This window comes from Trachinotus anak, unplaced genomic scaffold (assembly GCF_046630095.1).
Source record: "Trachinotus anak isolate AG129_WGS33_773 ecotype Australia unplaced genomic scaffold, CSIRO_AGI_Tana_v1 ptg000025l, whole genome shotgun sequence".
NCBI classification, from domain to species: Eukaryota; Metazoa; Chordata; class Actinopteri; order Carangiformes; family Carangidae; genus Trachinotus; species Trachinotus anak.
The window spans coordinates 13929074-13949074 of NW_027273876.1; the positions used below are offsets into that span (position 1 = coordinate 13929074).

A 20001-nucleotide genomic window follows, 5' to 3' on the forward strand; every position below is an offset into this window, starting at 1 on the left:
ATTATATCTAAAATATGATCATGAATATTATGTTGACTCTTTATGAATGCACATACGTACAGCGAGTGATTTTTGGTTAAATCTTAAAAAAAAACAAAACAAAAAAACTATAATCAAGTGAGAATCGGATGTTTGCAGTGTGTTAATAATAATAATAAAAAAGACTCCTTTTAACCTGACAAAGTGTGCTGCTGTGGCTCCATCTAGTGGCTGTGTGGGGAAATAACGTCGATAGTCGGGCCAGCAACACGCAGCTCAACTCCACTCCAAGGTTTTTTTGTTTTATTGTTTTTTTTTTGTTTGTTTGTTTGTGTTTTTTTTTTTTTTTGCTGGGTAGTAAGTGGTGCGACAGAAGCCCTGTAATTTGTCTGTTTAATATATTATGAACGTTTCATTACTGTTCTTTCTGGGACTGTGTTTTCATAACTTTGAATAACATGTAAACAGCAGCTGAAGACGTGTAATTGAAATTATCAGTGGCGTCACAATTTGTTCAATTATATTCATATCTATTCATCTACCTTGTAGAATTGGCAGTGACTTTACATTTGTGCTTCCAGTGTAAGTCACCTTTGAAGACCCATTGACGGACATCATACAATAGTCCATTGCTGGTCACTGCATGTAGATAATTGAGCTGGTGTATAGGCTACTGGTGTATGTAGGTCTAATATTAGATCAGGTGCAAGGAATTGCCCAGCAGACCAGAGTCTACTGGGACTTGGACACCTTCATTAAACATAGGAGGAGGCCACTCTGGATAGCTCCTGCTCACTGAAGTACTAAGCAAAACTGCTGTGGGTTGCCTGGCAATAATTGAACATGTATTAATAATTAAATTGCATTAGTTATAGATGTCTGCATGGTTACAAGAACACGACAAAGTATCATCACCTGTTTCTTTTACTCTTTTTGACTTGAAATATGTCTTCACAGGAGGTTGGCTAATTTATTATTTAATTTCCATATAGTCCTCATTATGTCTGAGCAGCTGACCTGTCCTTTTGCAGAAGTTACCAATCTTAACACTCCTGGGTCCTAGCTAACTTTGCCTCTTTAAATGATTAACCCACTGAGGGCTTGTCTGCAGGGTTTTTGGCTCTGTTACCCTCAGCAGACACCCATCTCTCCATGGTCTTCTCTTCAGTGATGTGTTTACTTACCTTTTTTCGGTGTGGTCAAACACTTGTGACGGATGGCATATTGATCCATGGATGTGGACATTCCTTTCCTGTCTGGATACAAGAAGATTTGTTTGAGTAAATTCAGTTTGCGTGAAAAGACAGAGCGAGGGGTGGAAACAAAGGCTCTGCATGTTTTGACTCTCAGCACGGTGATGATCTCAGACTGGCCTCAGCGCTTTCAAGGGGAACTTGTGGCTGCTGAATCTTTGTTCGTCACTAGGTTATGGAGCTAAAAAACATGGAGCCGACTCTGGATTAAATGTTAATTAAAAAATTAACAGGAAAAGATGGAGCAGTTTCTGGTATTCGAACAATTTAAAGAGCAGTTTAGACAGTGAAGGTCAGGTTATCAGTATGGATACCTTCAAAAACAACAAAAATCCATGGGTGCTTTATGAGACAGAGGTGCCGCACAGCAGATTTTGGTGAGTTTTCTGTAGTTTTTATTATCCATTTCAATTATTCCATTTCCTTTCAATCATTGTTAATTAACCATGTATGACCTGATGCTGTAAAATCCCATTTATTTTAGTTTATGCATGCAGCAAATACTATGTAGGATACACCACAGGACATAACTGCAATAATATTAATCATACTGTCTTCATTTTTTCATTAGTACCTGATAGTGAATTCCATACTTGAATATATTCATGCACAAAGCATGAAGTTTAGTGCATGGCCTCTGATATCCTGTCACCTCAAATAGCCTTCTGTCGAAAAAAATGAACTCCTAGTAAAAACAAAATGTTGCTTCCATCTCTGTCCATCTATCCAGTCCTCTATCTACCTACTCTATTAAAGCAACTTATATCAAGTCTTGAACATCAAGTCAGAGGTGAAGTTGTAGACTAGCAACACAGTCTGTCCAAGGACTTTTTTAATTCACATATTTTCTTCACTTAAACACTCCAAACACAGAAAAGAACTTCTCCATCCATCCTCCCCACACAGCTTCACCACAACCTTGTTCAGATACAGCTTTTTAAATCCCCCTTTTCAGCAACCCACTACATGTTTATTGCTTAATTATTTTATGGTTCCATTGATTGATTGTGAGAAATGTGTATGATGTAAAGAACCACTCATGCATGCCATGATGGACCTGGAAAAGAGCTCACAATGCTGAGACATGTGACTTATTGTTTAAGTCTGTAGTCTCCCTGAGCAACAGGGCCACACAGGAGCTGCTGGTGGTGAGAAACACTTTGATCTTTTGAACACATCCCCCCCGAACCAAACGTATTCCCCCATCACTTATTCCCCTTTTGCAGCATTCTCCAAGCACAGAAATTAAGAACCTCCATTCAGTTTATTTATATTCCTACCACCTGTGTGTCTCAGAAAGATATGCATTATATGAGACTTCATAGTGTGATTTTAAACTTTAGTGTGGCTCAGTAGTGTGTTGTCCCAATTCTGCCACTTGGGAGTGCTGCATTCATTTTGCTACAAGCCTTTCACCAGAGACTGTTGAAACTCAGGAGCAAAGACTAAAATAAATGTTGCAAAGACACCAAATTTAGCCCTGACTGATCTTTGGCTTCAGCAGACACCAGTCCTCCATACAGACTTATACCCTAATGCTTATGTATTTGTATGTTTTGATCAAGCTGTGTTCCAGCGCACTACACCTAATCCACCTGAGGAATGGACTCAGGGACTGTAGTCACAACACTAAGAATAGCTCCCAACTTAAGAGTAACTGTAAAGACTGCTGGGAATATTAGCCCCTTTGTAAAACATTTTAGTAATAGCACAAACTTGAAAACTGTCCAATTTCTGCACAAATTAACATTGTTCACCTTCACCCAATCATTGCTGCTCCCCCTCCTGCAGTGATCCAGCCTGTGGAGTCAGCCCTGCTGAGAAACTCAGCCCTGAGCACCTGCAGCTCCTGAGAAATGCATTTACTGCTCCAAAGGCTGGAGTTCGGATACGTGAAGACAGGCCTAGTGGAAGGAGTGGAAAGAAAAGAGGAGGAAATGAGGAGCATGGAATGAAGTTCGAAGAGTTTCGGGAGGTTTTGAGGTCTGTGATTGGTTCAGATATCGAGGACACATGGGTTGAGAGATTTTTCAGTGAGGTAAGTATAAATAAAGAGATGTCTGTGTGAAAAGAAAGAAAAGCATACAAGCTACATTAAATAGCACGTCATCTGCATAAACTCACCATCTGCCATCCAAAAATGTATATGATGGCTTCTTGGTCATCAGGGCACTGATTTTCTTAAACTTCTTTATATGTAGGTAGATATCACTTGCACAGGACAGGTGAGGTGGCAGCAGCTGTGCTCCTACCTGCTTCTGGAGTACACTGAACGAGAGCGCGCCTCCGTCCCCACAGCTGCTCTCCTGGACTCCCAGCCTCAGATCAGACACTGCCCTCACAACAAGGTAGGAATTGAGAAGGAATGGTGCATCTTAGTAGGACGCTCCAGTGTTTAAACAATTACACTGACATGCACAAAATACAAAGCATCTCTCCTATTTGTATGAGAGAATCTATTATTTTTTTGGTTATTTTCTCTATAATTTTTTTGTTTGACAAATAAATAGTAATAAAGTATTCTTATAATTCACTTAACTACACCAAACCTTTACCTGACCCCAACCGTCTCTAAACTTAAAGTTTAATCAGTTCATGTATTTTAAAAAATGTAATTAAATGAAACTCATGGTGACAAACCAACATTTTTATTTTTATCACCCTATAGCTCTCAAACAGAGCTTTGCAGGGTGTTTTGGCAAATTATTTTATTTTATGTCACAAATGTTTCTTATTAACTTACAAGTTGTCAGCACACTGCTAAGCAACACTGCTAAAACAGTTGAGATAAAAGGTGGCAAACATTAGCAAGCTAAAAAAGGCGGATATTGTTCTCATAAGTTGGTATTCAACAAAACAAAGCTGAAAAGCAAGGTAAATACTGAACTTACATTTATCAGGTGGCTGGAAATGCAACTGCTGTGTGTAAGATATCAAATGTTTGCTAACATGCTAGCCATGTTAGCAAGGTAAGACTTTTAGCTTGTTTAGTTTAACAGCCTATTAGTGGTCAAAAGTGAGAACTGCTTTGTATTTGTTGACTCCAGGTCAGGTTATATTTTCATCATTTATTGGCTGTTTATACAGCAGTCATTGTGACTTAGCAGTAGCAGCAATTCTGCATTTTAGTCAGAGAAACACATTTGAATAGACAGAAAGTGAGGCTTGGCATGGTGGGATGGGATTTGCTGTTTTTCTCTCCAGGACTGCAGTCAAATCTTCCATATAGGCTCAAACAAATGAATAATACTGGTACATAAATATGAAAGTTGTGCATCTTGATAGTAATTTCTACAAAAGTTGCACACATGACAAGTTTACTCACCACACTAAGCTTGTGCATTTCCTTTTCTATATTCTCCCTCTGTGTATTTTTTCGAGTATTACTTTATTTCCTTCACTAACTTTTTTAAAATTAATTATATTTACTCATATGCAGCGGGAGACAACGGTGCGCGTGGTTACTGTTTCCCATCCTCCTCCACTTCGCTATGTAAGTGTCAGTAAAGGGGGTCAGCTCACTGTCTGGAACAGCAGCCTACACATCCTCAAAACTCTCGGGGTGAGTGACATCATGGTGCTGCTTTTACATCTGCATGGAAATACAAGCACACTCACACACTTTTTTACATTTACTTCTCAGCTTGCTGGAGACCCAACGGAGGAAGTGGCCAACACAAGGAGGTTCAGAGGCTGGACCACTGATGCAGTGTATATGGGCAACGTTCACAAGGTTGCCATAGCAACCGACTGCAGGGACTTGCACTTTGTCAATGTCTCCGCAGCTGGTGTATTTGAGGATGTCCACCTATTTGGTATACTTGATTGCTAACATGCAGTAGTTGATCACTAATGAAAATTAATTACTGCACAAAAATCTAAATTCTCTGTCTCTTTGTCTCATCTTTGCTCCCAGGGTTTCGTAGTGTCCCCACTGCTCTTTGTTACTGGCATGATGCTGAGGTACAACCACTGTTTCTTTGAAATGCTGTATGAATTCACATTGAAAGCAAATAATTTGTCACTTAAATTTATGTGGTTGTCCCTCCAAGTGTCCAGACCGTCCCCCCCTACTGCTGCTGGGGGATGAAAAGGGAGGAGTCCACCTGATGTGGTTCTTGAACCCCTCTAAAGGTCTTTTTAAGAATCCCTCCAAGAAACAGAATGGCCCACACAGGATCTTTTTCCCAGTAAGCTTTACCTATCTCATTTTTCTTATCGCTATTTAATTACTGAGCTCAGTGTCTGGTTTTTGCAGATAAACGTTCCTCGCAGGTACCCAGCAGAAACTACTGAAGCTGACCGACAGCAATGACGTGTACCTGTTGATTATTCTCCAATTTTAAAAACAACTCTTAAACATTCACTCTTACTTATCTCAACAACAGGACCTGGGTGAACACAGCAACATGGTCTCCTACCGTTATATCTCCAACATCCATCAGGAACCAATCAACAGAGTGATGTTTGAGGCCAGTACCAATGTCATCATGACATCCTCAGAGAGTGACACCACCTCTGTTGTGTTTTTGAATGTGACACTAAAGCGGGAACCGTACATTTGGAAAATGAATCAGGTAACTTAAATCACAAGGTGGATTTCCCTGATCAGATGGTGGATTGAAGCCTGTGTTTTGTATTCTCTTTAGTAACTATTACTATGATTCATAGCTTAGAGTACTCAGTGAGTATATATTTTCATGTATCAGCAGTGTATGTGTAGACTTGATTTTACAAATATGAGGAGATAAATTGTAAAAAAGCAAGAGGGAAGTCTAATTATTTTTGTAGTTACCCACTTTTTACAAGGATCAAGGTCACAGAGACACGTGTCGGTCACAGTACTCTGGTCAGGTTAACACTGACCTGACTGGGTGGGTCAGGGTTTGAAAATCAACCATCAGTCTAGAAAAACTGTTGAGATGGTATTGAAGGTCCATGCACATGGTATATTACATAACTCATTCAGTGAATTACCCCGACCCAGTTTTATCTAGATGAACAAATATGAGATGTGAGTCAGCGTACTCATTTATAAAGTTTGCTCCAGACAGTGTCGCTAACCGTGGAGAAAAGAAGTAATGCTGTTGCACAAAACATTATTAAACTGGGTGGTTGCACTTCATTTTATACTCCAATTAACTGTCTGGACATTTTAACAATAAAGCCACACTTTAAAACTCCTCTGTGCTGCAAACTAATGAGACCAGCTAACTTGATTTGTGTCATGAAAAGTGGCCATGCTTTAGTTTCCAAGAGAGACATTCATAAGCTGTCTGTTTCAGCTTATGAATGTTGGTCTTTTTGTCTCTTTTTCAGGGGGCCAAATGTTTTGACTACAATGAATGTCTGCAGTTAATGGTCACAGGAGGTTGTGACCGAGCAGTCAGACTGTGGACTCGATTTGTGACCACACGTCCTGTAGCTACACTGCTGGGTCACCGCGCCACTATATTGGATGTTGCAATCTACCAACCTGTTGGGCAGATCTTCAGCTACTCCAGAGATGCTGTGAGTCATTAAAGATGAAGTTTAGAAGACAATAAACTGTTCTGACTGGACTAATGTTTTTTTTTCTTTTGTCAGGAGCTGAAGGTTTGGGACATTTCCACACATCACTGTCTGAAAAGTGTCCGTCTGCAGTTCCCATGCCTGCAGCCAGGTCGAATCCCAGAACATGGCAACTTCCCTTTCCTGTTGCTGTTCCCTCCTCTTCCTGAAGACACACAGCCTCATTTAGTGGTGGGATGCAAAGATTACCTGGCGCTGCTCGATCTGGCAGAAACGAGGAGAGGAGGGGGCGGATGGTTGACACATGAAGGAAAGGAAGTTGGACCAGAAATTCAAAGTGGTCTGGCCCTCTCCTGTGCTCTGTACAACCCCACCCTGAGACAGGTGGTGACTGGATATACCAACACATCTGTGTCTCTCTGGGATGTAGAGACAGGTAGGAGGCGGCTTCAGATCTTAAATACTCACGGAGAAGATGAACTTATCTGCATGGCACTAGACTCCTCCCACAGAAGACTGATCACAGGGGCTCGCAATGGCACTATTAAGGTCTGAAACCACATCTTGTCTTTTAGTTTGTGCAAAAATACAGCTGGAACCTTATATACAGGAAGTTGCACGCATCTGTATTTCAAATGTATGAGACCATTAAAAAAGAGTTTGAGAATGAGCGGTCCCTCTTGCACTGCAGGTGTGGAATTTACTCAATGGCCTTAACCTGCACAAGCTGGAGCCTGTCACCAACTCTGAAGTCACCAGGTTGACCTGTCTCCATGACAACAAGCTGCTGGCTGTGGGATGGAGCCAGCGGATCATTCAGTATGACATTGCAGCAGCCAAGGTAAAATGAAAGTTGTTATAAATTGATAATCCACAGCCATTATACATAAATAAATATGATTTTCTTTATAAGTAACTCAAACCCAGACTGAAAAGCAGGATTTCACTCCACTTTCTGGTTGAAAGTTTTAAGCCTGTTTCACCTCTGCGCACACCCAATAATGATGTCACAGGGTCAAGTTAAACCACTGGAGATGAGTAAAAACAAGATTTTCAGAGGAAGTTTAATTGCTGTTAAGTTTATCTTTTAGTTTATAACAGATGCAACAAAATAGTATTTTAACCTGCTATTTTTTTTTAATTGTATTTAATTGAAAGACAAGAGACAATCAGGGAAAAACATTAAAGGTACCCTGTGAAGTTTTTGTAAACAAACAAAACTATGTTTTCAGCCACTGCTTCATACCAAAACACACTATGTATATTCTTGATATATAATAAGCATGTGGAATGCATATCCCGTCTCTTAAGACATTTGCAAAACCCGTTTTTTTGAAAGAATTTGACCAGAAAACCTATATTGTTTATATATATATGTTGCTTGCAAGAAGTCTGTCTTCCATTGGTGCATTGCTGTATTTTGTGGCACATGACCACAATAAACTCAGTGGAATAGCACGAAACCATCAGCAGGATTGAGTATCCACAACCATTACTTGTGGTCAAAACGTGTATAGGGTATCTTACATATCAAACCCGAGGTAGTGCTGAGAATATTCAGTGTGATTTGGAAAACAAAATAAAATCTAAATCAAAATGCCAGGAATTCCTGCATTCTTTGTGCAAAACATTCATGTCTGGTGGATCTATTCAGGGAAAAATGCTCTGCTGAACAGGAAGTCATTTGTCATGTTTCTGTCAGTAATAGCCATTTGTTTGGAAAAATGGACGAATAATAGTGTAACTACTCTGAGCATCGGCACATAATCACAGCATTAAATATGTTATAGAAGCTTTTGATTGACAGGTGAAGTGCAGCACAAACATTTACCAATGACCAAAAAACATAGATATATCAAGATGTTAAAAAAAAAACAAAAAAAAAACTGGTCACCCAACCAGTGTCTTAGCCTTCAGACATTTGCTTTGCCACAACTTCTTCCCCAGATGTTGAATACAGGATGATGAGTCCCACACAAATAGCTGTCACCATGGTGACTAATCTGATACAGACTTTAAACACTTTGCCCCAAATTAGCCTCAGAACATATTTCCTGCAATAATAGCACAAATCTAATTTAATCCAATAATTCTGTCATAACTTTATATCATAATTTTTATGTCTTTGTAGTGCCGGTAAAAACATGATAACATTTTTACAGGGCGTGCAGCTAGACATTTATACACAGGGCATAAGAAGTAAAGATGAAGCATTGCCAGTGCCAGTGAAGGTGCCAGTGTAAACCGGAATGAAGTGCAATGTAAGACAAAAGTCTGGGTGTGCAGACGTGCATATTTTCACACCTCAAATTCCTGTGTTACATTTTACCTCTCAACCTTTAAGTTCCATCTGCTCTGTGGTTAAATTCATCCCTTAAAGACAGAAGAACATTCAGTATTCGTGCTTCTACAGCAAATTCTTCATGCTGTTTTCCCCCATTCCTAATGTTTCCCATTGTAAAGCCCCCTGCGTCAGCAGAGGCAGGCTTTTGAGAAAACATTTTAAGTCCAAGAAAACTTTTAGGGAATGACCTGATATCAGCGAGTTACGTAAATTAAGCGTATATTTACACATCGCCCTGGTGTGATCAAAGTCATCCGTGCCACGCAAGACATCTGCACCAGGTTTTCTGTGACGACAACCATGCTGAGCTTCCAGATAGTCAATTTTAAAGAGCTGACCACAACATTGTAGCCCAGAGGTGTAAACAAAATCAGTAAACCACAGAAGGAAACAGAGCTGCTTTCCAAGAAGGAAACCCAAACAATTACATGTGCCTGTAGACTGTTTGTAAATTATCCCACAGTGGGAAGTGATGTGCAGAGTTTCAAAATTACAACCAGAAGGTCCCATGCACACGTTAGAGCCTGAAGACAATGTTGTATTGTTTTTGTGGTAAAGCACAAAACTCCTTAAACAAGTGATATTCAGTCTCAATACTGTATATAAATGTTTCCCTAGGACTTGTACGTGAGAGCAGACACGTCGTGGAAGTCCAGCGGCGTCCATAAGTCAGACATCCTGGCTGTGTGTCATTGTTCTGCTCTGGGAGTCGTTGCCACGGCAAGCCATGATGGAGAGGTCATCATCTGGAGGCTGGAGACACAGGGACCACTACTCCACCTACAGAGAGAGAGACAGGCAGGGTGAGGGGGAACAACATACATTTATGAATCACCAACATACACTCATTATAACTTAGACATATACTGTCTCATCACTTCATCCATCACTTGTGATATCATAAACATTAATGAACAGATGTAATGAAACTTAATGTATCTCACTCAGAGGTTTTGACAAGATAATTCATCGGTCACTATAATTCTTTGATGTGTTTATTTGTTTATATGTTATTAATGGTTATCATATATCACTAATGAGGTTTTACAGAACAGTCTTCTTTAATTGCTCGACAAAAATGTTAGGGATAACAAAAGAAAGACTTATTTCTAAGGCTGCAGTTAATAATTATTTTCTTTTTAGTTAATCTTCAGATAATTTTCTAGTTATTTGATTATCATAAGATGTCAGAAAACTATGAAAAATACAGATCATAGTTTATTAAAGCCCAAGGTGATATCTTAAAATTGCTTGATATTCCACAGCTATTCCATTTTATTATTGCATTAGACAAATGACAGTGGCAAATCCTTACAATTGAGGCTGGTATTAGAGAATATTTGGTATTTTTGCTTGAAAATAATTCATTCATTTTTCTGTGCTTATTTCCATTGTGGACCTTCATGTAAAGATAGCAAAGATCTAGGAAACCATATGCAATGAATAACTACATAATGATCAGTAAAATCACTTCAGTCTTGGATGGTAATGGACACTTTTGTGTTTGTCGTAAGCTATAATTTGGCCTTCTTTTTAAAATTGTGATGGATAATTATTATTTTATTGTGCCAAAGTTAACTCATTCCAAATCCTGGCACCACTGAAGTTAAGGATCAGATGCCCAATTGAACTGAGACTGGTGGTCTCCAGGACTGCATCCTTAGTGGGGGCTAACCTATAGTACATTGTCTGTTTTGTGTGATTCCAGAGTTGTGCCCCCTGTGGACAGTCTCTTGTTCCTGCAGCATCGAGCTGGCAGCAGAGAGCTGAGAAACCGAGGTGTCCTGGTGTCATCGCAGGCTGGCTGTCTGTCCTTCTGGAGTATCACTGGACAGACTCATACTTATGGTGAATGAGACACTGAAGAAAGAGCTGCAATTGGGACTGATGTGCAAAATTATATTACATAAATTTAAAATAGGTCTCTGACAGTATGAGGAGGTGGAGGCACTAAACTGTACGAGCAGTTGACAAGCGGCCGTCACCTTTAATGATCCTCCTGTAAGATGTATTTACACACAGCCAGAGCAGTGACAGTCAGGCTGAACCGTCGACTTGGACATATTTGTGGGCCGCCAGGAATGGCAGCCCACAACTATGTCTCTTTCCAGATCCCATCTGTGTTTAGTGGTGTGGGATTCATGCACTGCGACCGCTACATATGTGTACGAGCGTGCATGGGCGTATGTGTGTGTATGAGTTATCCGGTGTGCATAGGTCTGTGTATGTGTCCATGCATTTTTCTAGCAGAGAGGAATTTGAGATCGTGACATAACAGGGAGATGTGTGACATAACAGAAAGCGTTAAAAGGCAGCAATTTGTCTCAAAAGCACATTTGTCATTTTATGTAAAAAACAGTATTCTTGAAATTGGCACAAAATCTGGATATAAATAGATTTGCTTGCATGCAACTTAAGTGAACCAACTCTGCTCCCTCTGGACTGTCTACTGCTCATAAAAACCTACAGGAGCCTGTTGCTAAAACAAAAATACCGCTAGATTTTATTTGGCTTCCTTATGTTTGGAAGAGTGCATTTTCACAATTCTGATTCTTCTCCTTATCGCAGGTCAGTTTTATGCTCCAGAGCAGCCAGGCGTGCGCGTGCTGAGCCTGAGCTCAGATCAGTCTAAAAACACCATCCTGGTCTCTGGAGACACAACAGGCTGGCTTCAGATCTGGGACATCTCTCACTATGCACTGGACATCCGACACAAGGTGAGCTGGTGTCAAGAAAAAATGCAACGTGTACTGCATATCCCCACGTACTTCAGGTATTCTCTTTCTACACAGTCAGTGTGTGAGCGGCCTACCCTGCTGCAGTGTTGGAAGGCACATAAGAGAGGGTTAGTAAGTGTGGAAGTCCTCGAGGTGGCTGACAGACTGTTCGTCCTCACAGCCTCGGCTGACGGCTCCGCTGGACTGTGGACAAAGGACGGAGATCATGTGGGATCTTTTGGACAGGAGGTGATGTGGAATATCACTGATGCAGCTGCATACCAGAGGTGAGTTTATGAGTATATATCACATAGCAGGAAGAATGAAAACTATTTAAAGGGGGCTTGGAATCGGCTGTACACTGAGTTTAACCATCAAAGGTACATCTATGACCAAATTATATTTAAATGCATGAAGCAAAATCAGAGGGGAGATAAAACATGCCAAATTCAGAGAGAAAATAAAAAATTCACCTCTTTTCTCAGCTGACAAACTTACCGTACACTGAGGGTTAACAGATCGACTTCCTGTTTCACTTAGTGGCTTGCTAACCTTTCTGTTGTTGGAGCATCATGACCATGGAGGCCATAAATGCTAAATATGACTGCACACATGCTGCTGTGAAGCATATTCGATTATACAGTCCAAATTTTGAGGATGACGTGTGTAAACATAGTAGTCTTTTTTTGGGATTTGATCATTCAATTCTACCAGCCCTCGCAGATTGTACCTGGTATATCAAGACTGCCAGTATCAGATACAGAGCAGTGAGCCCTAAGGTATATGTGCCAAATCTAATATAGTGAATGTTGTGTAGAGACATTCATCAGCCAAAAGAAACTTCCCTCGTTGTTTTCACAACCGTTTGAGTCTTTAATAGAAAACCTCAGTGTGGTTAAAGGTCATAAACTCTGGCTTAGTGTGGGCCTTTGCTGTGTGCTTGACTGTATTTCTGTCACATGTTAGGTAACATGGGCCATAAAGGAGGGAACTGTTCAAAGTAATTTAATTTGAGAGGACAAGAAAGTGCAGTCAAAGTGAAACACAGAGTCAGAACGCACAAGTCTGAATATATGAATCTCACAGCAGAGCAAAATCATTACATCGTTTAACACTATGGTTTAACTCTTGTCAAGACATGCTGCCGATGGCTGCCTGTGGTCGCTGAATGAAGACGTACCACATGGATGATTGTATTGAAATTTAAATTATCGGTTAGGGTGATTTAGTGCATAGGTGTGTGTGTTGAAGGAAGAGAGTGAGCGAGAAAAATTTAGTGGTCTAGAAGTCAGTTTTATTACTTGCATCAACTTCTCTGCTATGCTCCTCTCACTGCCTTCCCATCTGTCTGCCACTGTCTCTGTGGCTTCTGAATGGAGCTTTAGACAGTATTTCAGTGTGTCTGCTGTTGCTCTCAAAAGTCTTGTATATTTCAGATTTTCTTTTTTGGTCTATACAATAATAAATTTGAAACCAGTCAGAAAATAGTGTTTTTACTATCACATATTTTAAGGCCCTGACAGTGGAGTTTTCACTGTATCTCTTAATAAATAATACTTATGGATGCTTTTGATCGATGCCTATTTAGTCAGTACTTCTTAATGTTATAAAGAAATAATTAGAATTCCTTTACATCAATGAATTCCATGTGTACATAATTACACAAGACATTTTTGTACAATTTGTATCAGCTTGTACATACCGAAGTAACATTATGATCTGGCAACATCTCTGCAATAACAACAGGGAAGAGACTTGTCCAGACGATCTGACTGGTTATAAGCATGTGTTTAGCAAGATTATTGAAACCACAACTACAGCAGTTGTGAGTTGAACCAGGAAGTTAGGATGTAAACTAATTGCTTGCCTTAGTTTGGCTGACATCGGGGTTTGCTTATTAGCTGTATGATCATCCAACTTGTGTTTCATGCCCCATCAGGCTTCTGACTGCAAAGTTAGCACACTGCCAGATCTCAGCCATTATCTCAGCATTAACTTAGTGAGTTTAATCAAAACTACTGAAATTAGACTCAAGATGCAACAATTATCCTTTAAAGTCTTTGTAGCCTGATTTCACCAGGAACGTCTAGAACCACTCAGATGCTTTTTTTAACAGCTAATCAATGTGAAATTTCTCTGTGGGCTTTTATTGACTTGTTCATCCATGAAGTTGAGATCTTGCCTGTGTTGAAATTATAATGTCAGTTTTAATTTACCAAGTAAAGCAGTTCTAAGATGCACACACACACAGACACACTGATACACGAAGGAGAAGGAGCATACAGAGTCCTCAAGTGCAGCCAACTACACCACAGAGATGGAGAACAGCTACAGTTCTGGTTTAAATCAAATCTAGCAACAAACATCCTCACAGATATCAGACTCTGTGACAAAATATCATCCAACAGAGATCACTGATCTGAGTCCTGTGCGGCTTCAGGACCTTGACGTGAGCCAAGCTGGGAAAACTCTATCTAAAGTAAACAGCTTTGTGTTTGCACAAGTGGATTCCCTTCAGCAAAGGGTGATATCTTTGGGCTCTGACACCCACAGGGAGACGCAGAACAACCTCAGGGAAGATACAGATGAGGAGGGGAGGACTGAAAGTGATGGAGTGGGACCCAACAAGGTCAAAGGTCAAGCACTTGACACCACCAACAGTGAAACTTCACAGGATGAATGCCGTTCTGAAGGTAACCATTTAGTGCTAACAGGTGTTTTAAGGTGTTGCATACACACACACACACACACACACACACACACACACACACACACACACACACAGATAGCCTCTCGCTGACCTAGGGCTGCTCTACTCCCATGTGGCTTCATACTGAGACTGTCCCTTCCAGTAATTACCACTTCTGTCAGAATCCTTCTACATGTGTATGAGTGTGTGTAGCTGCTGCTTGAGATATCCATAAAAATGGGTTAAACGTACAGGTCAGGATGGCCTTCCAAGCTAATTAAACCCGATACTGTGATTCAATCATGTCCAATTTCACCACATTATGAAGAGGAGAGTCAGAGCATTCTTCACATTCTCCTCCTCCAAAGTCTGGAGCTCAGCTTGGGAACATTTGGGCAATGTTCTGCTCCAGAGATGCGGGCCAGATTTTTAAAAGTGCACAAAAGCTCAAGATTTGTGCGTGCGTGGCTCAGTGTGTGTGTGTGTATCTGCAAGACATTTCCTACACTTTCCCTTCACTGTCTGCCCGTTACTCAGAAATTGCCAAAATAAGCGATTAACTGTGCTTTCTCTGCAACCACACCCAGGCAGACACACTCACACACACACACACATACACACACACACACACACACACACACACTAACTCACTTAATGTTGTCTCTTGTCATCCACTTTAGCTTCATCCACCAGCCCACTAGAGAATGAGCAGGAGCAGCCTCAGCAACCCATGGTAACCCACAAACACACAACCAGCTGCTGATGAGTGTAAACACTGTGGACGTTGAAACCATTCACACACACATTTGTCATTCTCATCTCAGTTGTCTTCTTTCCATCCCTCCATGCATGCTCAACCATCCACCCACCCAACCATCATCTGTGCTTCTGTGTGCGTCAGTATCTGTGTGAGGACTTTTGCCAGACAGTAGCTTCATGTTGCCACAGGAGACGCCTGTTTGATGACAGTCAACACAGCAATCACTGTTGATTGGTTTAGTTCGCCTCGTCAGACTCTGTTCCTGCAGGTGAGTTTCGTACTGATTGCTGAATCTTATCCTGTCTTTTTTTTCCTCCTGCTGCCTTGATGAATCCCTGATCTTTATGTTCTGTTGGCACCTAGTGACATTTACAACAAATAATTCATCTATTTCATCTTTTTTCATTGCACTTCCAGTTTTGTGCTTAAGCCAAAAATTGTGTGAAAAAAAAAAACTGTGAAAAAAGAAAGTGAGATATATTATAAAGCAGGTCTAGGTGTATATTAATACTGTGAAAGTGTCAAGCGCTCAATCTGCAGAGAAATGCACACAGCCCACACTCAGAAATGATGCCTTAAAACTAGTCTTCAGGACTTCCATCACAACAGAACAGTCGCCGCCTTCAGCTATGCCTCAAGCAGGACCCACTGTCTAACCTTGCAGGATTTTGTTTCTCTGAGCATTTACCTGAAATCTGCAATATTTTTATTCAGTCTTTATGAGTGTTTTGCTCGGCCTCAGAAACATTCATTCAGCTTTTAATGTTTTTAACATTATTGTTTTACAGATCATTGGATTACCTTTGTTTTGCTGTTTTAAATTTCCTGTTTTATTTATCCTAATGTTTTATGAGTCACACTTGGACTGGCAACCAGCTATTATTATGGCTGTGTGTGGACTGCAAACTTGCTAACTCACAGTTAAGAGGTGCTTAGTGGCTTTGTCTCCATAGGCAGTGTCCATGTAAAGCATGTTTCGTATGTGCAGGGGTTTGCACTGGAACCAGGCCAAAGACGCTGGTGTATAGCCCCACACCTAATCCAGCCGGAGCATTTTAGTCCAAATTTGACCAACTGTTCAGCTCTTTTCTTGCTAACTGATGCTATTTGCATTTACTGGTGAGTTTTACCAAGCTACAGTAGTAGTCTACCATCCATTACCACAGGCAGCTCAGCCTTTCTCCTGATTGGCTGCCTGTGGCAAATCGCCCTGTTCTTGCTAGACCTCCAGAGAGTTGTGTGAGAGAGGAGATGTAAAACTACACATTGGTGGTTTTTGGTATTTAAAACCACAAATATCTTTTGTCTGGGACCTTTAAAATAACATTGCTACCAGTATGAAGGATTTTGCAACTGAAAACAGGAGAAAGTAATTGCTGTAAGAGGAAGTGACTTATTCTTTTCTTACAAATGATGAATTCAGTACATTCAGACAAGTTATTTGTCTTATGACTAGTTCTGGACAGTGCAATTTTATTTTTGATGTATTATGTAAATCCTCTGTAGTAGGAGTGTTTATTGTCGGTTTGTGGACATCCAGTAGTGGTCACTCTAAAAGTACCGGTCAGCACATGTGGTTATAAAAGGCTGGATCAATTCTGATGGAATGTCACAGTGCAGTTCCACTTCCTTTCATCCCGGTGCTGTGGCTGCCGTGCTCCATGGTCAGGCTGAAGTTCTCCAAAAAAAACCTGATTGAAGGGAAGGGATAATGAAAGAGGGATAAAAGACAGAAGACAGGACTGCTGCTGCCCTTCTATTTTAGACACACCTAATGGGAAAAACCTGATTTCTTTCATTTCCTTTCCTTCTTTCACTTACTTCCTTTCTTTGCTTTGTCTTTACTGCTGTATATGTTTCTCTCGACCTCTCCCCGATGAGAGACCTGATGAGCTTTTTCGTCCTTTCTCTGTCTCCTCCTCGCAACTGTGACCTTGTCCCTTTATACTGTGTGCTGTGCTGCCATACTGTGCATTTGTGGCCTAGACATGGAAGAGGCTTTTCCTGTAGCTGCCAATTCATGTGGACTGACCGCAGAGAGGTCAGACAGGAAGTTAAAAAGACTTCCATCGATTCATCTCACGGCTTTAGATGTTTTCTGAAGGAGGAATGTCAGAAATGCCTTGATGATACTGCTCTGTAAACTCTACTACATATTTTTTAAAGATTGTGTTCTGAACCTGGAGCTTAAAAGTCTTTTCTTCATTTCTTTTTTCTTTTTTCTTTTTCCAGGAGATGCTTCCAATAACGATTTACCCATAATCCCCCAGGTGTGGTATCAGACTGGCAACACGAAGCTGAGCACACAGCATCTGGAAGGAAAAGTTGTATAGAAACTGTAAATTGAATCTGTCTGTTTAAATATGTGAAATAAATAATGTTCTCTCAGCCTGTGATATACACTGCAGTCTTTTCTGTGTTGCACGCACTGTATTCTTCCCCACCTCGTTTTACTCTTGCTTTTAGCTATTTTCTTATTTTTGCCTTGTTCACCCCAAACTCTGCTCACATTGCTTGATGTTTGGTCCGCCTCTTGCTCATAATATTTCTTCTTTGAGGAATAGTTTTAACATCTTGGGAAACGCATCTATTTACCAAAGGTTAGATGAAAAAATTGACACCTGAATATGAGATACAGCCAGCAGTCAGCTAGCTTAGTTTAGCATGAAGGCTAGACACAGAGGGAAATAGTTAGCCTGGCTCTGGATGAAGGTGAAAAATCTGCCTTTCAGCATCTCTAAAGCTCACTAATGAACACATTGTATGTGTGTTTCATCCCAACAAAAAGAAAAGTATAAACAACAAGTTGTGGTTTAGGGGGTTGTGTGCGGTACTCTTTCCTGGAAAGATTTGCTGTGAGGTAGCTAGGTGGTGCTTTTCTGAAAACGTTGAACTATTTATTTAAGTGTCGATGCTAAGCTAAGCTAACCAGGTTAAGCCAAGCCAACTGGGTGCTAGCTGTAGCTTTATATTGAATTTACAGACGAGTGGTATTTATCTTCACATCTAACTCTCGACCAGAAAGCAAGTCAGGGTATTTCCCAAAATGTGAAACCTCTGATTTAAAATCATGTTTAGCTCTACATGCCCCCACCCCCCAACACTTTGTATTTGTGCAACAGCAGCTTCACATTACCCCGATTGGTGTGGCTCTTTTATCAGCAGAGTGAAATTTCCTGATATTTGAGACATCTGAGCCATCACACCCACTTATCTCAACACAAGCCACCCTGTACTTATCATCACAGCTCTGCTGAATCGCACAAAATGGTGATGCAAGACTCAGTGCCCTATTTTTGTTTGTTTTCTTCCCATATTCGATTTTGAAACCTCTTTGCATGTGCTCGCCCGCTCATCCCTAAAAACCGGGTTATTTTAAGCACCGGTCTGGATGTTTAAGCAGGGGAGGAAGCAAGCACAGTGCCCTTTCTTGAGTTTGTTTAGATACAGACACACACGGCTGGGACAAACAGGGCAAGTCATCCGGACTGCACTTTTACCCCCTTTGGGCACCTGTAAGATAACACAGCATTATTGAACTCCACCCAATATTTTTTGTTGCCAGAAATATCTCCTGTCTGATCTGATGAACACAGATGGTTTGATCTGACGTGATTACATTTTCCACCAAGGGTGCATCTCCTTACCTTATACTGTGCAGTGGAATAAAAACTAAATGACACACTCATAAATACTTGAGCATTTCTCAGTTTGTTGTCCCTGCAGGGCTACAGCGGGAGATTTAGCTGTGGGATTTTTTTTTTTTTTTTTTTTTTTTGCCTTAAAAGTCACTTTGAAAATAAAGTTTCAAAATACCATGTACAACAGAGAGGAACTTAAAATGGAAAGCTCATTCAGTTGTGAGAAATGTGGCCTCCGCGTGTCTGAAAGCAGATTTTTTTTTTTTCTGTTTAAGGAACAACAATAACTTTTCTTGTTTTTGTAGCTGGGGTCTTGCAGGGAGAAGTGTGTGTGTATATGTGTGTGTGTGTGTGTGTGTGTGTGTGAGAGAGGTTGGGGGCGGGGGGGGGCTTCTTTTCACTAATTTCCAACATTGTCAAAGGCTTCTCTCAGCCTGTTTTCTCTTCAGAGAGGGTAAAACACCCAGGAGAGCAACTCCCAGACATTTGACGCGTAATTTTGTCAGAGCTCCATGCACACACACACACACACACACACACACACACACATACACACACACAAACACAAACACACATACACCCAAACAGACGACAGATGTTCCAAAATACCACAGTAACAACAGCACAGATGCAGGCTGGGAAATGCCCTGTGAGATCCTCATTGCTTCCCTATAAAGCTGCTTAGGGCTTTTAGAGCAGACACGGGCAACAAGCAGCGATCGTAATTTATGCAGTACACTGTATGTTTTCACTGGAATCAGAGAGGGGTTAGAGTAAACAAAAGGTGGCCTGTGGATGAAGGGAGGTGTTATTTTTCTGTGCGTGTTTTTTCTCATTTGAAGTTGTGCAAGAGCTTGTTGTTTTTTTTTGTTTTTTTTTTCCAGCAATGCCTTCTCAGAACTTGTGTCTCTCTGTAGACCAGCGTGACAGGGAGAAAAGTAAGGGATTCATGTGTGGGAACTGCAGCAGGAAGGAAAGTGCAGCTGGGAAATTTGCCCGGAGCGAGACCGACTGGAGGTCCGTGGCGAAAAAGGCAGAGAAAGGAAAAGAGAAGGACAGAGAGAGGTAGAAAACTGACAGAGGAGCGGAGAAAATTTGAAGCAGGGT

General features: G+C 40.8%; 1 protein-coding gene and 2 long non-coding RNA genes across 8 annotated transcripts in view; 1 reads left to right on the forward strand and 2 right to left on the reverse strand.

Annotated features, from left to right (window-relative positions):
- Positions 1-17641, forward strand: LOC139609052 (cilia- and flagella-associated protein 337). 5 transcript variants are annotated; one of them, XM_071463289.1, is made up of 19 exons: positions 1-1609; positions 3024-3270; positions 3434-3580; positions 4672-4794; positions 4876-5047; positions 5149-5195; positions 5285-5422; positions 5621-5809; positions 6552-6743; positions 6819-7292; positions 7435-7584; positions 9706-9890; positions 10796-10935; positions 11656-11804; positions 11880-12091; positions 14358-14497; positions 15174-15226; positions 15395-15521; positions 17486-17641. In XM_071463289.1, exons 1-18 carry the CDS (start codon positions 1539-1541, stop codon positions 15482-15484), a joined length of 2919 nt encoding a protein of 972 aa, XP_071319390.1. In that variant the 5' UTR covers positions 1-1538; the 3' UTR covers positions 15485-15521; positions 17486-17641. The 5 variants fall into 5 exon arrangements, with proteins under 5 accessions (XP_071319390.1, XP_071319393.1, XP_071319392.1 ...); XM_071463290.1 differs by lacking the exon at positions 1-1609 and having other exon boundaries at positions 3014-3270; XM_071463293.1 differs by lacking the exons at positions 1-1609; positions 3024-3270; positions 3434-3580 and adding an exon at positions 3977-4106.
- On the reverse strand, positions 3004-4683 carry LOC139609067 (uncharacterized). 2 transcript variants are annotated; one of them, XR_011685148.1, is made up of 3 exons: positions 4558-4683; positions 3485-3564; positions 3004-3136 (listed from the first exon to the last, which is right to left on the reverse strand). It is a non-coding gene; the product is annotated as an uncharacterized lncRNA (long non-coding RNA). The 2 variants fall into 2 exon arrangements; XR_011685149.1 differs by lacking the exon at positions 4558-4683 and adding an exon at positions 4124-4538.
- Positions 9733-20001, reverse strand: part of LOC139609066 (uncharacterized) — an 11300-nt gene continuing 1031 nt past the window's right edge. Inside the window, exons 2-3 of the long non-coding RNA XR_011685147.1 lie at positions 11900-12008; positions 9733-9867 (exon numbers count right to left, since the gene is read on the reverse strand). This is a non-coding gene — a long non-coding RNA (uncharacterized lncRNA). The remainder of the gene's footprint in view (positions 9868-11899; positions 12009-20001) is intronic.